At 39.7% G+C, this 19,251-nt stretch overlaps 1 protein-coding gene across 1 annotated transcript in view; it reads left to right on the top strand.

Annotated features, from left to right (window-relative positions):
• COL22A1 (collagen type XXII alpha 1 chain) overlaps positions 1-19,251 on the top strand; it is a 184,427-nt gene that overhangs the window by 147,477 nt on the left and 17,699 nt on the right. Inside the window, exons 42-51 of the mRNA XM_072328724.1 lie at positions 1,282-1,317; positions 2,070-2,123; positions 9,404-9,448; positions 10,035-10,082; positions 11,961-12,074; positions 13,841-13,894; positions 14,951-15,004; positions 15,830-15,883; positions 17,151-17,204; positions 18,469-18,522. Coding sequence (XP_072184825.1) covers positions 1,282-1,317; positions 2,070-2,123; positions 9,404-9,448; positions 10,035-10,082; positions 11,961-12,074; positions 13,841-13,894; positions 14,951-15,004; positions 15,830-15,883; positions 17,151-17,204; positions 18,469-18,522 — 567 coding nt within the window. The remainder of the gene's footprint in view (positions 1-1,281; positions 1,318-2,069; positions 2,124-9,403; positions 9,449-10,034; positions 10,083-11,960; positions 12,075-13,840; positions 13,895-14,950; positions 15,005-15,829; positions 15,884-17,150; positions 17,205-18,468; positions 18,523-19,251) is intronic.

Below are 19,251 nucleotides of genomic sequence, written 5' to 3' on the forward strand. Positions count from 1 at the left end.
TAAAGTATTGTATTACTATTTGCATAACACTGAGCCATAAAGTGAGCATTAGCAGTGTGTGATTTTCCCAACTGAACTAAAAGCAGAAGTGACTACATGGAGAAATGTGGTGAATTGACATGCTCATGTTCAAGTTCCCTAGTAGAAATATATGATGCACCAAGTTGAAGAGAGTTACTCCTGATCTGCCTTTACTTCTTCATACTGCTATGAGTTTAACACGATGCATTTAGCCTTGGCTTTAGCAGAGCATTAAGACATCTTGCATAGAGAACTTTATTAGTGAATTAATATGCCTGAAATAGAAAGCAAAGGGAGAGGAACCATAGTGTGAACCAATTTATTCAAACACAGCCCCAGAGATGTGAGGTCAAACCATGCCTGGGATGTGTTTGGAATGTCAGATTGATCCATCCCTGCTGGATATGGGTACTGCATCAGTTCTGTAGTGTGCCTTTAGGAGTGGATGTCTTCTAGTGTGTTCACTCCACTATGCACCTGTGTTTGCAAATCTTCTGGACTCCCTCCTTTAACCTCATTTAAAGAGTACACAAATCCCATGAGATAATTTTCTTTTCCTTGTTTCAGAGGAGTTGAACACAGTGGCTTTCAGTACCTTGGCGATGTTCTCCTGTTCCAGTCCAAACGATGAATGGGTTCATCCAGTAGATAGGCTGAGCCCATATTGCCAGTGTTCATGTACAGTGTACACAAATAGACATGCTGCCACACAAGTCAATTCAGAGAGACTAATGCCTTGATTAACACCCACTTAGACCTGCACAACACTCACGTAATCATAAAAAAGCACAGGTTTACAGCAACTCAACCCTGTTGTTGGCACTCACACTTTTCCTATTCAGCTAATCTGACTTGAAGCTCCCAAGGCCTACAGGCTCAAATTCATCAGCTCTCCCACTTGGAAGAGTGTAACAAATTGGATTTAATGATGCGATAGAGCAGAATGTGATGATTAAGTGGAGAGCTCAGTCTGACAATCAATACATCAATATATAGCTGTCCTCTTTAGTCCCTTTTTCTCTTTTTTTCTCACACTTTTTCTCCATGATCCATCTCAGTTTCTCCCTTTGATCTTCCCCCTGAACATCCCACTGTGAGCAATGCATGTTTCTGTCTAGGCAGCCTGTCAGATTTGCTCCTTTCCTTTTCTTTTCTCTTTTTTCTTATCTCTGTTCTTCAGGGACCCACCTGTTCAACCAAATGGAATGTTAATTTTAAGCTCTGCTAATATTATGATCACTCTGTCTTCTCTATTTTTAGGGCCCTATTGGACCACCGGGAGACAAAGGATCATTGGTACAGTATGTCTTTCTCACTACATCCAGATTTTATGGGGAGGGGGCAAACAAATGAATTTTGTTACTATCATCAATTTCGTAAAAGCACGATTAACTTTTTGGTTCTGTATTTTTCCAAGAGTTGGTAGAGTCATATGTTTGCTGGTTGGCCAGATGAGACTTCAGATATGCACTACCACTGCGTGTTTGCTGTAGTGGGTTGTGAGAAAAACAGCTATCCAGACTCTTGTTTTGGTTACTACTTTTCCAACACCCCTCAGAACAGTCCCAAAGGGGGAAAGAAAAAGTATGCCATGGCACACAATTCAAGGCATGTTGTTATGCCTTATGCTGGCATGCATTTCCAGTGGTATAGTCCAGTGTACTGGTTTGACACCCAGGAACAGAATCTTCTTTTTTCATCCACAGTCCCATGATCAGCTGTATTTTCTCCCTGTTCATATACTTGCCTTCTTATAAGGAGTCATTATTACCTTTCCAGTTGAGGTTTGACTGGAGTGATGCATTTACAGTTACTGGAGGCACAGGAACAACTGATGCTGTAGTAGTTCAATGTGGAATTATTTTTATTTTAATCTCTTTTGAAAGTGTTTAACTGTTAGCATTGTGGGTCGTTGGTAGTGGTGGTTTTTTTGTTGTTGTTTTTCTTTATTTTTCTCCCAAATAATTATTGAGTTAAGTATCTATTTCTCTTCAGCTAAGGATAATCTGGCAAGTACTGCTCATGTTTCCGTGTTCTTTCCCTGCCAGGGTCCTCGTGGTGTACCTGGTATCCCTGGACCACAGGGTCCTCCTGGCCAGGATGTAAGTAAAACAAAAGTGTAAGTGCTTACAAAATTTGCTGATGCTTAGTTCTAAATTCCCTAAACAATTGTGTGCATACTCAGCCTTGGTTGTTGAGTGTTACTAGGATAGAACGGTGGAGATGATTTGCAAAATTTGAGCTCTTATATTTCAGGATTTCAGGGAAAAAGAAATTTAGGCCACAGAGTAACTTTTCAAGGAAAGCAATGGACAAATTATGTGGCAGCATACACTGGGGAATAATCCTACAGTAGAAAAGGATGATAGTTAAGCTCCCCAGGAAATTCTTAGAAGCCTCTAAGATAAGTCCATAATATTTCTATAAAAATAAGGCCATCCCCACTAAAAAGCTTTTTATGAGTTCATTTTGCTGCTGCTGCCGTGCTTGAGAGATGACACTTCAACCTCCTTTCTGTGCATTTTCCTCACTCAACTCTCTGTAGTTGAGTCCTGAAGCTAAGGGATAGAGGAAAGCATGGAAGACTCACAGCTTGATAGCTGAGACCTCTCACTGCCCAATTTTGTCGCAGTGTTGAATCAGAGAGGGAAGAGTTTTTTTCTCTGCTGCTAAGCCAGCCCTGTGACATGGAAACCTGCCTTGGAGGAAAATCAGCAAGGGGGCTGTGAAGATTTTGAGAGATGTAATCTTTCCATTTGAGCCTGTTGAAGGAATGCTGTGGGAAAGGGACACAGAAGTGGCCTTCTGTAACTCTTATCCTTACCATGCTTTCTTATGCTGTCTTATCTTAAATGGGTATGAGTTTTCATGAAGTACATGCAAGCATGTTGTTCCTCATGCATCATTACTGACATACACCTATTATCATAAAGAGTGCACTTTTCTATTAAATAAATCTCCTTTCCTCCTGAAACATTTGGAAAAGAAGATCTTGGGTTTTTTTTATGTTCACTTGCTCCATCATAAGACAAATAGTTGTGACAGTGGCATTCCTCAATAGCGTATTGTGGCAGAAATGATCTATCACTTTGTGTCCCGGAGCAACCATAGCAAATGTTTGAGTTCTTTTACCAAGATGTTTTAAACTAGAAATACAGAGCTATATACAGAGAAATACAGGAGATAAAACAGATGAGCTTATTGCAGCTGCATATGAGGAGAGTGCAGAGCCAGCTTATCTAAGTCTCTTTCTGGCTCTGCTCAGATCAGTGTTGACTGGCTAGCTCTTGGAGAGGCAGCACTGCAGACTTTCTCTCTCTCCTTTTCCCAACAGGAAATTACCCAAGCAAAACCATCACTTATGGTACTTAGAAAGCACATCTTCTATTACACAACCTGATTTAATTGCAGTCAGCATGTCTTTCAAGAGCTATGTATTCTGGTTGATCACCTATTAAGCAATTCTACCCATGTTTCAGGATGTGTAAATGTAACTATAGAGCCCATTCCAGCATTTCTTGGTGTAACAGCAGGGATACTTTGTTTGACAAGATCCTGCACTTCCCAGTTTCTTGATCTCCACTTTCATTTATGAGTAGTACAAAGGATTTCTGGTTCTGCTTTTTGCACATTTCTATATCAGTGTAGCATTTGTGTGTTCTTTGAAGCTTGCCCATTTTTGTACTCTCTTGTGTTTATACAGCATGTCATCAGTTACTGATTTGAATTGCTGATAGGAGCTTGCCACATAATTCCCAAGCTATTCAGTGGCAAAAGCCTTACTGACTTGCCTCAGTGCCTTGTCTTTTGCTGTGGCCCCTGAAAATGTATTTCATGTTGTTTTTGTTTGTTTGTTTGTTTGTTTTTCCCTTGAAACTGAGTAGTTCTTCTGAATCACATTTACATACAGTAGTCTATTCTCCTGCAATATCATATTTAGAGTTGTATTTTGGGAGACGAAACAATAAATACTTCCTTGGTGGTAGCTTTGAGCAGAATTGTCTCCCAGAAGAATATATTGTTTTTTGTGCATGACTGCATCCTGGAAGGAATGGCTGTCACACCATTAAGCTGTGCTGCCGTTCAGTGAGACCTCACAGCCTGGAAAGTTCAGTGTGGAACTTCTAGAGGGAGTCCAGCAGAGGGACACAAAGATGAGGGACCTGGAGCATCTCCCTTATGAGGAAAGGCTAAGAGACCTGGGACCACTCAGCCTGGAGAAGACCAAGGGGGGATGTTATCAGTGCTTATAAATATCTAATGGGTGGGAGTCAAGTGATCACAGATTGGAATACAGGAAGTTCCATCTGGACATGAGGGAAAACTTCACTACTTTGAGAGTGACAGAGCTCTGGAACAGGCTGCCTGTAGAGTTTGTAGAGTCTCTTTCTCTGGAGATATTCAGAATCCTCCCACACACTTTCCTGTGCAGCCTTCTGAAAGGAACCTGCTTTAATAGGGGGTTGAACTGGATGATTTCCAAAGGTTCTTTCCAACATCATGATTCTGTGATCAAAAAATCTTTCCAGTGCCCTAAAGCATGTGCTATATGTTTAGCAATAGTACTGCCCTAGGTTACCTTAGAAACCTTGGCAGCTTGCTCAAATACCAAGTGTTCTCAGGACAATATCTTCCTTTATTAAAACTTAGGCTTTAAAAATCCTTGCCCAAGTTTACAGTACATAGATGTGTAGGCTTGGCTTTGTTCTGTTACTCTTAGCTTAAGGTTTGGTGTTTATTTGTATGAACTATTCTTCAGAGTTCACTATACCCATAAATCCCTGCAGAGCCTCTTCTTCTGGACAGAACAGTGAACAGCTGAATCTACTGTTTTGTTTTTCTCTATTATCCTTTGTCTACCTATGTTATCCTCTTTAAACTTATCTTTTTCTTTTCTTTACTTTTTATAGCCCCAATTCTTAAAGCCTGAAAAATGCGAACCTTATTCTTCTTTTTGTTTGTTTCTTTTGTTTTTTTATTCTCATGTTTGGGGTTGGGAACAGGAAAGACAAGGAACAGATGGAACTGAACTTGGCAAAGAACACAAAGAATAACAAAAGATTCTGTGGGTTCACTGGTTAGAAAAGAAGAGCATACTCCCAAGAAGAGTGTATCACCTCTGATAAATGAGAAGGGAGAAGTGGATATAGTGGACACAGAGAAGGCTGAGATACTCAACATGTTCTTTGCTTTAGTCTTCACTGGCAGTCAGGCTTCCCACATATTTCATGTCCCTGAACCTCCAGTTAGAGGTTAAGGGAGCAAAATCCCTCCCAGTGTAAGCAGAGAGAGAGTCTGAGACCACCAGATGAGGTTGAATATATAGAAGTCTAAGGGCCAGATATCATGCATCTCAGGGAAGAAACTAGCTGAGGTGGTTGCCAAGTCAGTCTCCATCATATTTGGAAAGTCATGTCTGTTGGGCAGTCTCCATTGTCTGGAAAAAGGGAAACATCACTCCCATTTTTAAGAAAGACAGAAAGGAGTACTGGCCAACTACAGGCTGGTAAGCCTCCCCTCTGCGCCAGGAAAGATCATGGAACTGATCCTCCTTAAAACTATTTTAAGACACATGCACGGTGAAGAGGTGATCTGAGAGCCAGTGTGGCTTCACCTGGAGCAAATTATGCCTGTCCCCTCTGGTGGCCTGCTAGAATGGAGCAACAGCGACAGTCAACAAAGGAAGATTAACCAATGTCACTTTCCTAGACTTCTGTAAGGTCTTTGACATGGTCGGATGCAACACCTTTATCTATAAGTTGCAGAAATGTGGATTGTTGGGTGTTCTATTTGATGGACAAGGAATTGGCTTCATAACCAGAGCCAGAGAGTTGTGTTCAGTGTCTCTGTGTCCAGGTGGAGACTGGTGATGAGTGGTGTCCCTCAGGAGTCTGCACCAGGACCGTGGCTCTTTAATATCTTTATCAATAACCTGGGCAGTGGAATTGAGTGCACCCTCAGGAATTTTGCTGATGTCACTAAGCTGAGTGCAGTTGATACAACAGAAGGAAGAGACACCATCCAGAGGGACCTGGAAAGACTTGAAAACTGTGTGCATGTGAGCCTAATAAAGTTTAATAAAGCAGAATAATTTTAAACTAAAAGAAGGGAGATTTAGATTAGAATTCAGGAGATAATTCTTTACTCAGAAGGTGGTAAGTCTCTGGAACAAATTGCCCAGAGAAGCTGTGATTGGAGGAGGTTCATCCAGGAAGTTGGGTGAAGCCCTGGGCAGCCTGATCTGATGGCAGGGAGTTGGAAGTAGGTGAGCTTTACGGACCCCTCTAACTCAAGCCATTCTATGATATCATTCTATAATTTGTATTTCCTTCTAGTTGGACTACTTTTCTCCATAATAGGACTGTTACATGCCTAACTTCGTTCCCTCAATGAAATTTCTTCAAATATTAATTTTACTTAATTTTGGAAAAAATTAAAATCCAAGCACATTTTAAGCTGGCAGCATTCCTGTACCAACTATTAAAAAAGCATTGCCTTAAGTGACTTATCCAGAGAAAATTGTCCAAATCTGTGTCATGCTCTGAAAGCTGCAGAAAATGATTCTATGCTTTTCTCTGGGAGCAGTCATTCTCCTCTGCCTGTCTGCTGGGAGAGAAAAAAAGTTTCCTTTCAGCATACCTTAAATTAAAATACAATCTGAATGACAAAGTCTCTTGTCCTGTGGGTAGCACTGAGGGCACCCATTTAATTTGGTATTTCTGTATTTTGATTATGATAATTTTAATTAACATGAGCATTAATCATTTTTAAATGCGCTAATTATTACTGATAACTACATTCCAATTTTACTGGGAAGTTAATCTTCCCATCTATTTATTTTTGTAATTGCAAAAACTTAGTGTATGCATACATTACTGCCACTGGATCTGAAAAACAGACTTTTCTTTCCTGGGGTTGATTTTCCCATGCAGTTACAAGGCCATTTCCAAGGAGTTTTTGTCTATGCTTTAGAATTCATGCACCCCAAATCAAAGGGTACTCATTTAGTTTCCTTTTTTTTCTTGTTATTCTTGGAAATTAGAACCCATCTATGCTAGTGATTTTATGTCTAGTTTTCTATTTTGTAGCAGCATTTCCCAACCATATGCTTTTGATTTTACTGTTGCACGTGGCTGGCTTCCTTATAAATTTTCTTTGTTTTACTTTTCAATTTGTCATTTACACAACTTCCATCTATTCCTGCTTTGGGTCCACTTGTGTATGTCAGCTTTTGAGGGCCAATCAAGTACTTTGGATCCTGTGCGTGTGCATCACACCTCCCTGTTGCTGCCTGCTTTGTCCTCCCTGATAATCAGTGGTACTATTAATTTATATTCTAATATCAATTGCAGTTATATTCTGTATCTTCTGTCATTTTCAGTCAGCTCAGAGTATTTCACTGCTTGGAGCTGGTTAACTTTTCTAACTCCAGATCTCTATAGCTCAGCAGTGTTTTCTTTGTTTTTGACTCAGCTCATTGCCTATTCTGCAATAATGCAACATGCTGAAGTGCCACTGTCCTGTATTTCAACTCAGATAGTCATTCATCAAGGGAGCCTCTCTCTTCGCAGTCTTGTACTTCAGCTTTTTGGCTTTTCCTGGGGATGCTGTAGTTTTCAAGTTCACCATCTGTAGCATTTCTCGTCCTGATTTATTTGCATCCTTTTAAAATATATCACCAGCTCCACATCATATAGCTTTCTAAAAAAGATAAGACCATCATCTCTTTATCTGAAAGCAAACTAACACAATGTAGATCTCATAGCCATGCTTAAGAGAATTTCAGTTCTAGTTACTTTCTGATCAAGGATGATTCTCATGGCTCAAGTCTTAGCTTTCTGTTGAACTCCTTAAAACAAATGCTGTGTGAGTCTTCCTGAACATGGTCAGTAAGTGAATGTAAGATCAGTATTAGTAATGAATCAGGTATGAAGGGAATCCTCTTCCCACTTCGAGAGGATGCCAAAAACATGAGCTGAAGACTAGCAACAGAAGGAACTTTGAGAAGATCCCAGTCTTCTAATAACCACATAGTTGCTCTTTAGAAACAACAATCTGAAAATGGTTGAAATTTTGTCTTGTGTTTCTTCATTTCCCCATAAGGACGTTTGCGGGTAATTTTGAACTGAATATCTCCTTCACACCTTACCTTCTCTTGAATCTCACCTGTGGAAAATTTAGTTTCCTTTAAAAAAAAAAAAAAAAAAAGCTTTTCATCCAGGGAATTCAGTATATTTACAGAATTCCTAACCCCCCTTCCTAAAGAAGCCTTTGACTGATTCTTAAAGCTGCTTTCCATGTTTTAATTCGTGTAGCCGCAGGAGTTCCCCAGGTGTACTGAGCCTAGGCCAATTTACAGGCATTACTTATGTTGATCAACATCCCAGCTGGGGAATCTAGCACTGTCACAGAGACCTTCTCAGGTGGGTCCTACTGCAGAAGCAACTGAACTGAGCATGGATAAGATACTTCTAAGTAATAAGTAGAAACTGTCCTGCACACACAGATGTGGCTGTGTAGGTCAGTCTTCTGTATGCAGTTTAAGATGATCAGTAGCAATGGATCACACGTATGCAGGAGTAATTGCATAGGACGATAGCTTGATAGAGAAGTTAGGAAATGGTTTTGGAAATCTCATTCAATCCAAGTGAAAATGCTGCTGAAGATTTCTCTCACTGTCTGAGCAATGACCAACTGTTCTGTTCAAGAGACTCCGTTCCCCATGTAAACTTCATTGAAAGATTCAGAAAAATGTTGTTTGTTTTTTAACAAATTAATGATTTGCTAATAACAGGCAAGAGATGCCCATTAGAGTTCCCTTTTCCCAACCATGGCTTCCTGCACTTTAAATTCCAAGAATGATGCCCATTTCCTTATATTCATTTCATGAAAATTGACACAAATACATTCTTCACATCAAAAACAGAAAAAAAGGATAAAAAGTTTACTTACTCTTGCAGGTGCAAAGTCTTGTTTGCAATACTAATGCAAAGAGAGGCCATGATTTTTCATTTTACAGGTGTCTTCAGAAATTTAAGGCTTCGTCCTTCACACTTCTGCAGTCATAGTGCTTCCTGGGACCAGGAGACATGCCAGAGCAATTTCAGTTGTGTGACTCAGATGAATTTCACCTGGTCATAACGTAGATAAGAAAGATTTAAGAAGGAATGAGAAGAAATGATTAAGAAACAGCAAAAAACAAACAAAAAAACACAGAGAAGGACAACTATATTTGTACACGGAGTTGACTGTGTGCCACATGCAGAGAGCAGTGGTGCTCAGCTGAAACGTTTGTTAGTCCAAAGCTATCAGCAGAATGTGGGAGCAACCAGAGGGTTAGCATATCATAATCTAATAGAATTTTCCTTTTCTTAATTTATAGGGTCTACCTGGAAATCCAGGGGAAAGAGGACCTCCTGGAAAACCTGTACGTAACTTTTCTTCCATGCTGCATCCCATAAAACATTTTGTCATGCTGTTCTGTTCCATTCTATCTCATTTTCCTCCAGTACAAGTTGTCTTGAATATGGTTCAGTGTTTTTTCTCTGCTGTTCTTCCCAAGAAAAAATAAAAAACAACAAAAAAAGACACAACAACAACAACAATAACAACAAAAGCTAGGAACTATTAAAGGATTATAATAAAAATACCCATGATAAGTTTGGAAAAGCATGAAAATAACTGAATGTTCTGCATGCAAAAAGAAAGACAAAATTGTCACACGAGTTACTTCAAAACACTGTAGTGTGCAATGAGCAATTACATTATCAAGAATACAAAGAGGTCTTAGATATGATGTTCATTGATTATGTATGGGAACTGGTATTTTTTCATCCCAAAAGGGAACTTATACCAGGCCGCAGAATACACAGAGGTCTCAAATGTGGTGTTCATATGTAAGGGAACTGGTATGTTTTTAGCCCAAAGAGAAACTGGTACCAGTCCACAGCCACATTCGGGAAGATTTCTTACATTTATACCTGTTAAAATAACCTGAATTTTTCACTCCACAGGGTACCTCACCCCTGCTATCTCCAGAAGACATAAATCTCTTAGTGAAGGTAATCAGCTTTTAAGGATGGTGGGAGTTTATCTGTATGTTTGATTCTGACCTAACTAACACCATGCAATGGGAAAGTGTCAGAGCTAGAAGTGCAAAAGATGCTTTAAGCTGCTCCAGCAGAGCTTGAAATTGTAGGTCTCCTACTGGCATGGCTGTTGGGACGCACAAGGATCTGCTGGAGATCAAAAACCAGTGCTCTCCAGCAGCCCACACTAGTGACACGGCCTACAAAGATCTTTGTAATGTGGTGTAAGTTATAAAAACTCCAAGACTTTTTCATCTCTTTGAGAGTCTTTCATTTCCAAGCAGAAATAACTATTGTGAACTAAAGCAGAAAATGGAAACCACTTTAATCAAATGGATGATCTTTCACATACACCTGCAACAGTGACTACACTTCACACTCTGAGTGCAAATTCAGTTTGCATAATGCCTCTAAAAGGATGCAGGTAATTAACCTCACTTGCACCTGTGTTTCACACATGGTGATCTGTCTGTCTGCTTTTACTTTCCATGTAGACAGTTGTCTGGAAAATGAGTCTGTATTTGAGAGGTGCTGATTGCAAAATCTTTAAAGATTTACATGGGCTGAGCTGGGAGATTTTTAAGCAGGTTTGACACATGGCAAGAAATCCTTCCTTGTTGATTAAAAGAAACTGAAAAATTATTTTTTTTACTAACCACATTAACAAAATGACCCTTTTAAGATTGCTGCTTTGAAATGACTTCACTGAAGAGATGTTTTCCTTAGGCAAGGAGAGTTCCAGAGAGTATTGCGTTGTTCAATATTTCTGATCAAGAGCAGCAATCAGACTGTTTCTTGGGTATGGAATGTCATTTTGATGTTCCTTCCTTCTTCATCTTTTTATTATTTATTAGTTAGTAAGTTTATTTAAACTTTATGTTTCAGTTGCACACACAGAGCATATTTGTTATGTTTGGTACTTTTTCACTCCATCCCTGGCCCAGCTTTACATACAGCATTTCCTTCAGGGAAAGGATTATGATTATGGCTCTGTTGTTCTGGGTGTCTCTCCAGTTCTTCCATTTTCAGTAGGAAAGTACTAATGAAGGAACTGAGGTTCAGAAAGACACTTTACCCTGCAATTTCATAATGGATTGTTAGCTGAGCTGGGATTTGTAACAACCTGACTTGATATCCCATTTTTTGGGCTCTGTTATCTCTCATAGCCAGGACTTACTTCCTTTTTACTAATGGAAATCTGTCTTTGAAGTGAAAATGTCATACATTGAGGACAGCAGAATTGGAAAGAGTGCTGAGATGATGCTTCAAATAATTTTTGAGGAAGGGAGGCTTTAATTCTCATGACTGAGTTGGATCAAGACACTTCACTGTTCACCTGGTCTTCACAAACTCCAACAGATGAACTCTCCTTAACCAGGCTAGCTGCAGAATAGTTTCTTTTGCAGAACACCCTTTCTGGTGCTGTGTTGCAACAATGGAGTTTTCCATAGCAGTATGCCCTCTTAGCAGTAATTCAGGTCTTCTTAAAAGGTACAGACAGAGTTTTCTTCAAGTAGTATGAAGATTACAAACAAAGCTTTTCTTGATAGTGCTGCTTTGTAGCTATCTGATCTGGTGTTCTTAGTTACTTGATCATTAAGATCAGTTAAGAGTAGTCCAAATAACACCAAGGGATCCTATGCAAGCTCAGCAGCTGGCCCTCTCTGTAACAGTAACACTAACATCACTTCATTGTATATCAAAATAACCCAGGTCCTCCTTGGTGTGGTCAAAGTGCAGTGGCATACAGGTTATGCTAGCTCCCCACTGCTGCGTTCATATCCAGCATCAGCAGGTTGTACTAGATACCTTCAGTCTGTTGCTAATTAACTTCTTAATGTTTTCTTCTAGGATGTGTGCACTGAATGCCCACCTGGCCCACCAGGACTGCCAGGCATCCCAGGTTTCAAAGGTGACAAAGGTCTCCGAGGACCACCAGGTAGAGATGGCCAGGATGGGAAAACGGTAAGAGAGCTAGGGAAGTGGTCATCCCTTGGACTTGGTTTAACTATATCCCTTGGGTTTGCTTTAACCTTTTTTTTTTTTTTTTTTTTTTTTCTTACAATATTTTTACTTGGTTGAATTTATTTTTTTTCAGTTACAATGTACTGATTCTTTTCTATCTGCCTTTGGAGTCAATGGAGTAGATTTCAGCTGCTTCAGTGAGCCATAAGGTCTCTTTTGAGCCTTTTTTTCTCAAGACTAAACAATCCCAGTTCTCTCAGCCACTCCTCATAAGTCTTGTGCTTCAGACCCTTTGCAAGCTTCACTGATCTTCACTGGACACTCAGCTGATGCCCTTCAGCTGAGACAATCCTGTCATTATTCCCCTAGACTCATCTTTAGTGAGCCTTATTTTATTCCCTTCCCCTTTGACACCTAGTTAAAAACCATCTCAGTGATCCCTGACAGCCCCTGGGCTAGGATGTGTTTCTCCCTTTAAGACTGGTAAGACCCATCTACAGCCATCAGGACAGGCACTTACTTGGTAAGCCACTCAATGGTCAAAAAAAACCCACAAAACTCCTGCAATTGCACCAGTTTATCAGCCACATATTTATGAGATGGGTTTTTTCCTGGTCCTCTCAATAGCTCTTGCTGCCACTTAAAGAATAGAGGAAAACATTACCTGTCTACCTGTTCTTGTTCATCATCCACTCTGCAGGAGAAACCAAATAACCCAGAAGCTGTTTTTCAGTCTTGTTCATTGTTCATAAGGAGAAATAGCAGTGGTGTGTGAAAAGGAAGTAGAGAACAGTGACTGAGGAGTGAGTAGAGTATATTGCTGATTGAGCTTTGATCATTATGTGGATTTTTTGCTGGCTACAAGGATGCCTAAGAGAAGTTTTATGAGTAGCTATTTTTTAAGAGACACAGATTTTGCAGAGGACTTGAAATAAAGGATGGAGGTTAAGGGGTTTTAATAAATGACATGTGCTGAAATTAATCCCTTAACCTTTTCAATTATCTGTCAGGACAGAGTGAGAATAAAAGTGATGGCTCTCTACCATTCAGAGATCCCGTGTTATTTCACAGCCCTAGAAAAGCTCATCTAATGTTCTTGGTTTCAGTTTTCCTGTAGACCTCTACAGTTCTACTAAGTGGAAATAAGTGAGTGAAAAAATGTGTGGTATAACTGAGAATGTGACCCATCTGTCCAGAGTGAGCTTTGATGCATCCCATTTGAACTGCAAGGAGCAATTCAGAAGAAGAAAATCAAAACTTTACTGCTCCAGGAAACTGGCCACTCCTTTAAAAAGCCACATGGAAAATGTTATTATTCTAATTAATCAAGATCTTGACCATGATGTACCATGTGGGTTTTGGCTTGATGGGTTCCAGAGTTTTTCAGATGGGAAGCTCCATTGTAATTAATCCTTGTATGGCATTCTGAGTGTGGCTTCCCCTTGAGATCATGTGTTTCTATCAGTGGGCAAGGCTGATATGTATAACCACAAAGATTTCCTAAGGCTAGTTTGTTTGGAAAAGAGCCAACTACAGTGTTAGGCATTGTTGTGAGTTAATCAAGAGGCATACATTATGTGCTGATGAACCTTTCAAAATCATATACAAAAGATCTGTATAGTATACTAGGTGCTGGAGAACATATCAATCTGCAATGCTGAGCATAAAGGTGGCCTGACCATCTTAGCTCTAGCACTGGGGATGACAGGCTCTGCCTTCTGATCTGTAAGAAACCAGTATTTACTTCTACTTCTTCTGCATTGCAGGGAAATGCTGGTCCCAGGGGTCCTGCAGGCCCACCTGGGCTGGATGGCCAAAAGGTTGGTTGATCTTAATAGAATGGTTTGTGTTGGAAGGGACCTTAAAGATCATCTAGTTCCAATGCCCTAGTGTGACAAGGACACCTTCCACTGGGTTAGGTTGCCCAGGACCCCATCCTCGCCTTGGACACCTGGATGGGGTAATCACAGCTTTTCTGCACAGCCTCTTCTAGAACCTCACCATCCTCATAGTGAACAATTTCTTCCTTATAGTAATCTAAATCTAATCCATTTTAGTTTAAAGACACTGTTATTTCTCTTATCAGTATACAGTATACTCCTTGATAAGGAATCCCTGCCCAACTTTATTGTAGGCCCCTTTCAGCTGCTCTAAAGCCACTATAAAGCCACTGTTTGCCTCCTAGCTCTCATGGAAAGAACCAGAGAATCATTTCAATGGCCTGCAGTTCATTAGTGTCCCCTGTGTTGTTCAGGTCATAATTTTGTAGCCCGTATCTCAGTATTTTTTGCTCTGTGAGATTCATGTTGCATGTAAGCAACTACAGACACTGATAATGCAGACATCTACTTTTGAGTTAGTTGATTTTGCTCTGTTGTCAGAGACACAGAGAAATTGGAGGGCATATTCTGGACATTAATTTTCTGGCCACACCTTAGAAATGCAGTTTTTGACACTGTTGGCCCTGAAAGGAAAAGAGATTAGTACCTGATGCTGTAGATGCCTTTAGTGGGCCGAATGATTCCTTACCAAAATCCCATTTATTTCATTGCCTAACAGGCTTTTTATTTTTAAGGCTGTTCATGTCCTCTTTGTGCCCCTAAGCCAAAAAAATTATATATATACTTGTTAAATATATACATATAATATGTAAAAAGCCATCCTGGATCTGTTCAAAGACCATTTTCCCATATATTGCTGCCTCCAGTACTGGTAGGGAAAATCACAGGTAGAATTTAAGAGGAGCAGAATCAGGGTTCAATTCTTATTTCTCTATTTAATGCTCAGATGACAAAGTGCCTTATGAAATAAGTCAAAAAGCTAATAAAATACTGAATCTAAATGACTTTCAGTGACGTTTTTTTCTCATTATCAAGGGTGCTAAAGGAGACCGTGGTATAACTGGGGATGCAGGAGAAAAAGGCGAACAGGTAAAAATTAACTATGCTTTCCAGTACTGCTTTCTCTGTGATTCCTTCTTCATCAACAGTTGCTCTAATGCTGAAACATCCAAGTGCTTGAAAGAAGGCAAGGTGGATGGGAGCTGTCCATCACTGCTAAACCTCTAATGGACTTTACTATGGAGTGGGGCCATAGAAGACCTCCTCAGGATTCCCATCCAATCTCCAACACAAATCTTCCCTATGTTGCGTTGCTGGATTCCAAGATGAGTTTTTCCTCACCTCTGCATTGAATACATTCAATTCTCTGCAGTGCCTAACTTCTGTTCACTTCCCCAGCTAACATCTACATGAGGTCCAGGAGATTAAAAACCTCTAGGCTGAAAAGACCAGTTTTACTATTTATCCAAGAAGTTGATGGACTCTTATGGGATGTGCCACAGGAAATAAAATAATCTAAATTGTAGAAAGTGTTCACACTTACTTGTTTTTGTCAAGGGCTGAGTCAGTAGTTTAAGGTACAAATTCAGTCTTCAAAGAAAATTGTATGATATTTTAAACAAAATTGATTTCCAGCCTGGTCTTCTCCCACAATATTTGTTCTCTGTTCCTATTAACATACCGTGAAATACATATTAAAGAACGTACACCCTAAATCTAACTGTGTTTATTACTGAAGTGCATACTTTGAAAACTAGCATTTTGATTTATAAAGCTGCAGTCTATTATTTCCTTATAATCAGCACTCTGTGTATTGTCTCATTTTGATATTACCTCACAGTACCCAATGATCAATCAACCTACATACAAATAGAAATATGAATTATGTATGAAGTCTCTCCTTTTGTTTTGCAGGGACATCCTGGAATGCCTGGCTTTGCAGGGGCTCCTGGAAACCCTGGCCCACCTGTAAGCTCAGTCTGTTGCAAATCATATGGTCTTATATTTTCTTTACTAGTAACAGTAGCCTCAGAAAGGGCCATTCTCACCTGCCTGCACATTTCATTTTCCTTTTCCAGTGGGTTCCTAATGGTCCCTTGAGTGTCATAGATTTCTCTGCTCGTGATAATTGCTATTTAATACATCAGCCGCTTTTCATTGATTGCTTCATCTCACTCTGTAAATTGATGCTAAGCTTCAGTCCCTCTCTTTACATAAGTAAACGATCATGAAAACTCTTCCACAGAGGCTACTTAGGAGTACATGTATAGGTGTTTACTTATAGGCAGAATAAGTTGTCAGACTGGAACCGGCAGATCTAAAAGTGTTTTTGGTGTTCAGTTTTATGCAGTAATCTGAGAGTGAATTTTCTCCAATTTTTGTATCCTCCGGATTACTGTTGAATCAGGAGGCCTTTTACATGTGTCGTGCTGCATCACAATCCGTATTTCTTGTTCTGCTTTCTCCACAAATACAGTTATGCTTCTTTGCATATATAAAGTCATAGTACTGGGGTGTCACTGAAGAAGCAGTGCTGACATAACTTGGCTCTCGTGCTTGTGATATCACGATTTGCAGTCTCCAGGAGCACGAACTTTTCCTGAGCAAAGAGCTTTTCTTTCCAAACCTTCTGTCTTTGCCTACAGTCATTACTACTCACACTGCTGCTTGCAGAGCAATTTGATTCTGCTATGATAAGGGTTTCCAGCGTTTGTCCTTTATGGGAATCCGCATAGTCTCCTTAAAGCTGAGTTTACTTGTAGCTCCTAAAGGACAGGAAGTACTGGAAAAAATCAACACTGTGTTAAAATTGTGCTTTCAGTAGTGATGCCTAGAGGCTGCTGAATGCTTTACCACCAGGACAACACATGGGCCCTCTTTGTGGGTCGTTTGCAGTTCTGCAAGCTCATTTTAAGAAGCATATTTTTAAGAGGAACTGATAATATGGGAACACTTACTGCCACAGCCATGAGTCTATTTTGGTAGGAATAAAATTCTTAAAGCTATCCCGTGACATCTTCATGGGAGTCACGAAGAAAGTGTGAATGGAGTCAACTGAAATGTGAAAAATAAAACTGATCTTGTCAAAGGAGAGCAAGTTGCAACGTTACAATAGATTCTTTTTCCTGACATGCCTTTTTCCTCTGTCTGCATGGACCTGTGGTTCTAGGGAATACACTGATAAACATACAAAATGTATTAATTATTCATGTTATTTCTCCTTTGTTTGGTTTAGGGACCGGATGGAGCACCAGGACCAATAGGACCAGCAGGAAGCCCAGGAGATATAGTAAGCTCTAAGCTATGTGTTTCATCACTAGCTATACCTAGCTTTATCCCTGTCAATAAAGCTGAGCTGGAACTGAAGTAACCTCTTTTGAAAGCTTCCCATGTTATCCACTGTAAAACAATTCTATACTTGCAAGTAGGACCCACACAAATAACAAGAGATTACTCTGTTCCTGTTCCTCCAACGTAACCAGAATGAAATAGCTAGTACGTGGAATTTCTTCAGTACACTCTTGGCCTATCATCTAAGGAGGTAGTTGAACTTCTCATGCGTCTGTCTTTGCTGTTAACATCTTGTAGCTTCTGTGGTATGATGACTTAATTTGTTAGGCTGGTGCATGACCCAGGGAAACACTTGAATTGTGCCTGAGGATTGTCAAAACAAAACCAGCAACATTTTGAAGAATGCCACAGCACAGACTGCTTAGGTCCCGCACTTTCAGACTGTTCCTTGGCACCACTGTGAACACTTATATATGTAGAAACTTCAAGAAATACATGAAGAATTTTGTTACTGCTGTTTCATTTGAAGGTCATTCAGATTCTATTTTATGGTAATGCATCAGAACACTGTAGGAGAGAAGGATAATCTGATTGGATTCTGATTGATGCTTACCCAAGTGTGAAAAAGAAAAAAAAAATCACGATTTAGGACTGTGTAATTCTGTGATTAATTTCTGGAGCAGGGCTTCCTAATGAGCAAGACACCACGCTTTTGTGGGACCTGTCTCCTATCCCTGGAGACATTCAAGGTCAGGCTGGATAGGATTCTGAGCAATCTGATCTAACTGCAGGTGTCCCTGTTCATTGTGGAGGAGTTGATGTCCTTTAAGGTTCCCTTCCAACTCAAACTATTATTTGATTCTGTGTCTAAGAGGAGATTTCCCTCTCAGGACAGTCAACGAGACACTTCTTGTAACTGCTGCCTTGAGAGATATAAAATATGGACTTTCTATTTTCTGGATGGACACTTCATGATAGAAGCTAAGCACTCAGTGCTAAATATAACTAAACTGAGGAAGAAAATACTGGTGATTTTAGTGGTTTCTCTAACTGTAACAACTTATAAATAATACTCTATGTCTTTTTTAGTAAAAACATTCAAGTTCAAGCAGAAATGAAGTCAAGAAAACCTGAACACAGCATGATATGAACTGCAAGACCAGATTCTCACAGTGGTGCCATATCAAACATTGCATTTGATCTTTATATGAGAAGCATCTGAGAAACTCATCTGAACCTTGGTGTTTCTACTTTCTTTCCAGGGTAAAGATGGCCCTCCAGGTCCACAGGGTCCACCAGGTGTTCCTGGGCTTCCTGTGAGTGCAGTTCAGCACCTTCTCTTTCAATACATAGAACTGCTTATAAGTGCATGTTGGATGTAAACCAAACAGATTCCTGAGGCGCTCTGGAAGCTGTGCATGATCTTTAAAGGATACCTGTAATATTGGTACAGTGTCCTTGGTCTGGTACCTCATGAGTGCTGTATTTGATCACTTGAAAACTAAGTGTTAACTGCCTGAAACAGGCTTGTTCCTCATCTGCCTCTTTTATTATTATTATTATTATTTATTTAATTAAGAAATATATACATATATATATTTAATTATTTTTACTTTTTGCATAAATTCTCTTATACAGAGCACAAAACTAATGTAATAGCACCAGTGTAAGGGAATAAGAATTCATAGTCTGGAATACTGCCTTCCTTTCAATCCATAGTTGAAATGATTCCTATGCACTGACTCAAGTGCATCTGAGGCATAAACACTTTTCTTCTGGAAAAGGAATTAGTACAATGTTTAGTTTTGGGGGCTTTTTTCCTTATTTGTGTAGGGCTAGAGTTATTTTCAGTGTAAAGTAGTTCAGGTGAAACCTATTATAATAACGTTATAGTGGTTTATAACAGTGTCTTTAGAGCTCTCTTTTAAGACTGTTGACATGCTTGCCTTGCTGAGAAGGAGAAAGCCTCTTAGAATTGCTATGCTGAATAGGAAGAAAGCACAAAGTGTTTCCCTACAGAAATGTGACAGAAAAAGTTTATGTGT

This window comes from Excalfactoria chinensis, chromosome 2 (genome assembly GCF_039878825.1).
Source record: "Excalfactoria chinensis isolate bCotChi1 chromosome 2, bCotChi1.hap2, whole genome shotgun sequence".
Taxonomy (NCBI): Eukaryota; Metazoa; Chordata; class Aves; order Galliformes; family Phasianidae; genus Excalfactoria; species Excalfactoria chinensis.